The sequence below is a fragment of the Castanea sativa genome, chromosome 1 (assembly GCF_040712315.1).
Source record: "Castanea sativa cultivar Marrone di Chiusa Pesio chromosome 1, ASM4071231v1".
NCBI lineage: Eukaryota > Viridiplantae > Streptophyta > Magnoliopsida > Fagales > Fagaceae > Castanea > Castanea sativa.
The window spans coordinates 41,895,675-41,902,031 of NC_134013.1; the positions used below are offsets into that span (position 1 = coordinate 41,895,675).

The following is a 6,357-nucleotide window of genomic DNA, read 5'->3' on the forward strand; positions in this document are numbered from 1 at the left end:
AAAAAGTGCTTAAAAGTAGTTGCTAAATTTAAATTTACGCTCTTTTTAATTTTTGTTATAGATGTATAGTAAGTGGCTAAATTTTAGGATTAAACAAAAATTGATAACTGCCATTAATATTTTTTTATTTATTTGAGAAGATAACTGCCAAAAACAACAACTCCAAAAATTAAGGAAACGCGTTCATTAAAAAAAAAATTAAAGAAACATGGAGCTTGGAGCATTTCCTTTAACAGAATTAGCCTCTGAGCACGCGCGTGCTCAAATGTTTTTTTTTTTTTGGGTAAATAGTAATAATTTGCATTTATTATAAATTGAAATTATTACACATTTTCCAATCACTAAAAAATTAGAGGTGTGATGAGTGTTAATATTTGGTACAAACGCATAACACTTACCACACTGCTAATTTTTATGTGATCGGAAAATGTGCAGTAGTTTCAATTTATTAAATGTAAATTATTAATATTTATAAAAAAAAATAAAAGAGTGTTTGAAAACGTGGGCTGAAATTGGCCAAAATATTCTGTTTCACTAAATTAATCGAACGATATTCATAACACTGCTCTCTAAGGATCCACTAGACACTAGAAACAACCAATGGCCACGTCGATTCCACATAAAAATAGACAATCTCCCTCATTATAAATAAACACTACTATGACTTTCCTTTACAATCCCAAACTCAAAAGACATCTTTCAACCAAAAAAATTGCTTTGACAAGAAGAGATGATATCTCTTCATATCTTCCCTCCATTACCTTCCTTTCAAGATCCTAAATTTATCTCAACCCAATTCCTCAAACCCACCAAAATCCCTAATTTCACAATCCTCAACCTTCACCACCCAAACTTAACCTTTGTCTCAAAACCCCCAAATTTCCCAGGGTTTAACCACAAAACCCACTTCCAGAAACTTCAATGCCATGCCTTTAAGGACTCTGGTGAAGACACCAAGGCTGTGTTCGAGTCTAGTGGCGGCGGTGGTGGTGGTGGTGGTGGTGGGGATGATGAGCAAGTGGAGAAGAAGAGTGGGGGTTCTGGGCCTTTGCCAGAATGGCTGAATATCACTTCAGACGATGCAAAGACGGTGTTTGCGGCACTGGCGATATCGCTGGCTTTCAGGTCCTTCGTGGCTGAGCCGAGGTACATTCCTTCGCTGTCCATGTATCCTACATTTGATGTTGGAGATCGAATTGTTGCGGAAAAGGTAGGATTTTGTTTTGACATAAATTTAACATTAGCAATAATTCTGGGTCATAATAATTTTTACAAAATATTCCACACTGTTAAGTTTTCAAGTTGTTAAGTGATAAAGTGATGTCAGTGGAGGGTACAAATGAAAATCAATAAAAACTTGCCAACTCAACCATTATGAAAATGTTGTAAAAATTGTTACTACAGGTTGAAGTTATCTTAGTACTGAAAATTTTGCAAACTTAGCAAGTTAATCATTTTATAGTCTTCTTGTTATAATCCTTGCTTACATGGAAAAAAAAGATTGGTACGTTCATTCCATAGTCTTGTCGTTATAATTCTTGCTTATATTGCCAAAAGGACTAACTTGATGCGGTTATGATCTTTTAAGGATCAATAAATTGATTTTTAAATTTCAGGTGACCCAAATTTTAGGGACCAATAGGACATTTTCACCTTTTGTTTTTGATTCTATGTTTGTGGTGATGGGGTTTGGATAGTATTCATGGGTGTGTTTTTGAGTTGGGACATGGATTGCGTGGTTGCTATCTAAAAATCTGAGGTTGTGTTTCTGTTTAAGGTAATATTAGTTCAAATTTTGAAACTTCAGTGTGCGCACTAATTGTGGCGTTTTGGAAGGGTTTGGATTGGCTCAGTGGGAGGAAAGAAATGAAGTAGTTATGAGATGTATGGAAAGTAATGAACAGCCTGGGGTGGGAAAGTGCCTCAGTTGCCTAAGTTAGTCTCTTTGATGGCAAAAGTAATTTGATTTCTCTTTTTCTTTTTAGTGGAGATTCATTGTGGTTTTTTGAAATTTGAGGTCTATTAAGGTGAGGGTAGATGTGAAGGTGACAGTGGGATAACATAACAGATATAGAGGTTGAGTTTAGGAGCAAGGTTATAGAAGGTGACAATGGGATAACATAACAGATATAGAGGTTGAGTTTAGGAGCAAGGTTATAGAAGGATTAGCATTCAGCAGAGAATTGACTTGATTGCAGAATTTGTTTTGCAACTCTTTAGCAAGTGACTGTAACTCAATTATCAATTTATCTATCTCTTATTGTGGGCGAACCTGATGCATTATTGTGGGTGAATTGTGGTCATTTGTGTTTACTCTTGTTGGGGTCTCTTGGATGCCAAAAATCATTTCTGGCGTGTTGCCAAGGAAGATTTCATCATTGTAGAAATTGAAAATTTGGAAGGCTACTCCATTATGTGTGCAGACAGACGTGCAGTGTACCATTTGGTGAGAGAGGTATAGCAGAACTTTTGATCATGTTGAATGGCCTTTTCATGTAATTAAGAATATGATGTTGCGGTCTTTGTGTGAATGGATGCCTGTGCTCAACTGCATCACGTGAATATGTGATATGATCTATTTCCTTGTGTAAAATTATTTTTTAGTTACAAAAAAACTGATATATGTAATTTCCAATTGTAGACATGCTAGGTATTTTATATTTGTGAAAACCTCAGGTGTATATATATATATAATCTACAGCCTATAAGGGGAAATTTTATTATGTCTATCCTCTGCCTGATTGCTTACAATTTAATCACTTCTAGCCTTGTAAGCTTCTTCCTGAATTCTTAGTCAGATATGCATAGTCTCTAATGGACCACTTTGTTAAAGGTGAAAGTGAAGTGTAAATTATAAGCTTCAATCTTTATTTCAAAACATTGAAATAGATACATGCTTTATTATAGTTGTGACATGATTATCTTTCCAGATTTTTAATTTTGAAGTGCATGCACATGACAAATTTATGTGCTGGTGTTCTCAGGTTTCGTACTACTTCAGAAAGCCTTGTGCAAATGATATAGTAATATTTAAAAGTCCACCCGTACTCCAAGAAGTAGGATATACTGATGATGATGTATTTATTAAACGAGTTGTTGCCAAGGAAGGTGATGTAGTGGAGGTGAGATCAATATATAAGTACACTTATGCGTAATACTCTGTTGTCTTGCTTCTTTATTTGCATAGTTCTTGCTACTGCCGATCACATACTCTGTTACTGAAAAATTGCCATGGCATGTTGTAATTTGGTGTTGCAAGAACCTGGAAAAATAAACAAAAAATGGAAGGTAATCCATACGATGTGTTCCATACTTTTTGAAAATATTTCATCTTATTATAGTTCACAGGGTGTTTTTAAAATATAGTTTGAATTACAACTTAAATGCTAATTTAATCCACTATCATATATGTTTCTTGATTTGTCTTTTTGAGTGTATGCATCAGAAGTTCTCATTTTTGTCTTTTCCTTCTAGTTCTTGTAGGTGTATTTATGCATGTGCATGCATCAAAAGTTATACTTTTTCCTTTATTTTATATCCATGATGGTTACCATTCTTATATATGCGTGGACAAACACATTTATGTCTTACATTTATAAGTTTGTTCATGTGTGTATGTGGGTGGTTGATTGTCTGAATGTAATTTTCGGTTAGATATCACATTTGACCATCCCTAGCTACTATGTTGAGGATCCATAGCCAACCCCAAAATTTTGGGACTAAGGCTTTACTGTTGTTGTGTACAGTATTGCTGAATCAGGGAACCTTTTTTTGGTTTTGGGTGGGGGTGGGGGGGGGGGGGGGTGGTGTTGGTTAAGTGAACACCTTTGACTCTTTCATCTTTCTTGTTCACATTCAGATCTCAACTGTGTCCTAAATCTTAAAGTTAATGGGCATAGGAGAATATGTAAATGAGTGCATAATTTACTAAGTATATTTATCTATTAATTGTCTTTGGATATCTTGATTGCTGGAATCCAACTATTGGCGAATATTCTGATTGCAGGTTCGTAAAGGGAAGCTTATAGTTAATGGGGTTGAGAGAAAAGAAAATTTCATCCTTGAACCACCTTCTTATGACATGACACCAATTGTAAGTATGCTTTTCCCTTGGTCAGTGAGGAAGTGGGAAGCATAATATTGCTATAACATCTCCACATTAGGAAAGTTGGAACCAACATTGAGCTTAAGCCGAAAGAAAATGATCATTTGGGCAAGAAATTCGTGGTGCCTTTTTGTTAAAGACTTGAATTGTAAAATTTTGGTAGCCGCTGTTAATTTTGAAACTCTTTTACTCATGTTGTGAATTTGCACTGCAGCGTGTACCAGAGAACTATGTCTTTGTGATGGGTGACAACCGTAATAATAGCTATGATTCACACGTATGGTAAATATAAATATGTTCTAATCTCACAATTCTTCAGTTTCAAGATTCATTAACTTGGATACACTGGATGCCCCACCCCCCCCCCCCCCCCCACCAAAAAAACCTCCTTTTCTTTCTTTCTTAATTATTTATTTTTTCTTTTCTTTTTTTGCTCATTATATGAATTGTATTTTAATAGGGGTCCTCTGCCAGCCAAGAATATAATAGGAAGATCGGTATTACGTTATTGGCCCCCAAACAGGGTTGCTGGCACTGTTCTTGAAGCTGGCTGTGCTGTTGACATGCAGGAGAGCAGTCCAGTGTCTGAATGAAATCCAGCCCTGAGAAAACATCACCCATCAAAAAGGTTTATAACTGGATTTGCCTCTCTGATTTTCTTTTCCTGCCCTCCAATGTCTTCTGGTTGTTTAAAAGAAACCTGACTTTTATATTACATGGGCTATTATTTTTGTCAAGCCTTAATGTCAAAGTTACTGATGTAAATTTGCATTGAATCGATAGATTTCTTAAATTTCATTAATTTAATTGTTAATCTCTCTCTCTCTCTCTCTCTCTCAGAAAATGATGAATGTAATACAAACTAATTTATTCATCTCCACCAATCATATATATATATATATATATATATATAAAATTCATCTCCCACCTTATAGCAAGCATGAAGCAGCTGGAGAATGGTATAGGAATTTGTCAATTTGGTTCTCCAATAGATAATAGCTATGGGCGTATGTATTGTCTCTGTCGTTTAGAGGCAAAGGTGGTGTTTATATTCTGCTCACATTATTTTCAATGATTTTTCTAATGGGCTTCTCAAGTTACCATGCTGCGCATAAGAACCAAAGGAAAAGGCTGCTTATCTATTTCTAGCAATATTAGTATACAAGCTCTCTATAAATAATAGTTGCTCTCTCTTCAAAATGGGATTTTTTTTTTCTACCCTTCCCAAAAATAGTCAATAGGTGGTGGTGGTGGTGGTGGTGTTTTTCATTTGAAAAGAAAACACGCAACGCCATGGTTGAATGCCCAATTTGTTTCCAAGTCAATGTTCTCATAAAAGATAACAAGTGCTACACGCATACCCAACAGATCCTACGGCCACCATATCTAAGAATTATTTGCAGATCTTGCATTAATCAATGACCAGTCCATCACTCATCAAAAAGGTTACGCAAAGGCCAAAACTGCAAAACACGTGTGCCAGCTTGATTTCTAAATAATCTGCTATTCATTAACCCTCTAAGATGCCAGAATATGGTGGGCAGAACTAAACATTAGTTCTTAACTTCCTATGTAGAGAGAGAGAGAGAGAGAGAGAGAGAGAGAGAGAGAGAGTATGCTTAAAGATAAATGGAAACATTTTTGGGGTTCTCTAAGCAAATACAAGCTTTGTATCACAAGAGCAACTTCCTAATGCATAGGACAAGGGCAAAATTAAACTATCTTAAGCTGTGGTTTTGTCGAAATTTAAATTGTCTACCTGTGGTTTGAAATTTGACACTTTACTCACTTGAGTTATTAAGATTCCATAACTCACATCTCTTAAAAACATGGTTAAATATGTAATTTTGCTAAAATTTTATGTCTCTCTTCTCTAAAAAACAAAAATCATAAAAATACAGGATCAAAAAGCCGTTAGTAAAGATAAAAGAAGAAGATTCCTTTGCTTAAACTAAAGTCCACTTCATTGAATTGTGATGGTCTATATATCAAAAGCTATATATGGGTAAGAAATCCTTATTAAGATGGCTTTCTTATGAACAAGAAGTTCCTGGGTTACGTTCTTGGTTTGGACGATACCTAGGCTTAATGAGGACAAAGGATCTTGGGCTTCCAAAGATGGGCGTTTGACTATTGGTTGGACTGGGCTTAACTCATTGTGATCTTGTTGGACCGTTTTACGAGTCAATCTGCGCACAAGACATGAATCCCACAACACAAATATACATACAAATATATATTATTGGTTAAGT

The 6,357-nt window shown here is 35.3% G+C and overlaps 1 protein-coding gene across 2 annotated transcripts; it reads left to right on the forward strand.

Moving 5' to 3' along the window:
• The first annotated feature begins 664 nt into the window (after positions 1-664).
• LOC142621722 (chloroplast processing peptidase) lies at positions 665-4,919 on the forward strand. 2 transcript variants are annotated; one of them, XM_075795072.1, is made up of 5 exons: positions 665-1,210; positions 2,985-3,122; positions 4,007-4,093; positions 4,320-4,387; positions 4,566-4,919. In XM_075795072.1, exons 1-5 carry the CDS (start codon positions 731-733, stop codon positions 4,696-4,698), a joined length of 906 nt encoding a protein of 301 aa, XP_075651187.1. In that variant the 5' UTR covers positions 665-730; the 3' UTR covers positions 4,699-4,919. The 2 variants fall into 2 exon arrangements, with proteins under 2 accessions (XP_075651187.1, XP_075651188.1); XM_075795073.1 differs by having other exon boundaries at positions 4,320-4,382.
• The last annotated feature ends 1,438 nt before the right edge of the window (positions 4,920-6,357 follow it).

Excerpts from the sequence above, each read along its gene's own strand:
- LOC142621722 (XM_075795072.1), top strand. The coding sequence starts at position 731 with ATGATATCTCTTCATATCTTCCCTCCATTACCTTCCTTTCAAGATCCT. Across the intron at positions 4,094-4,319 it reads CTTATGACATGACACCAATT|CGTGTACCAGAGAACTATGT; the intron begins GTAAGTATGCTT and ends TTTGCACTGCAG. Across the intron at positions 4,388-4,565 it reads AGCTATGATTCACACGTATG|GGGTCCTCTGCCAGCCAAGA; the intron begins GTAAATATAAAT and ends GTATTTTAATAG.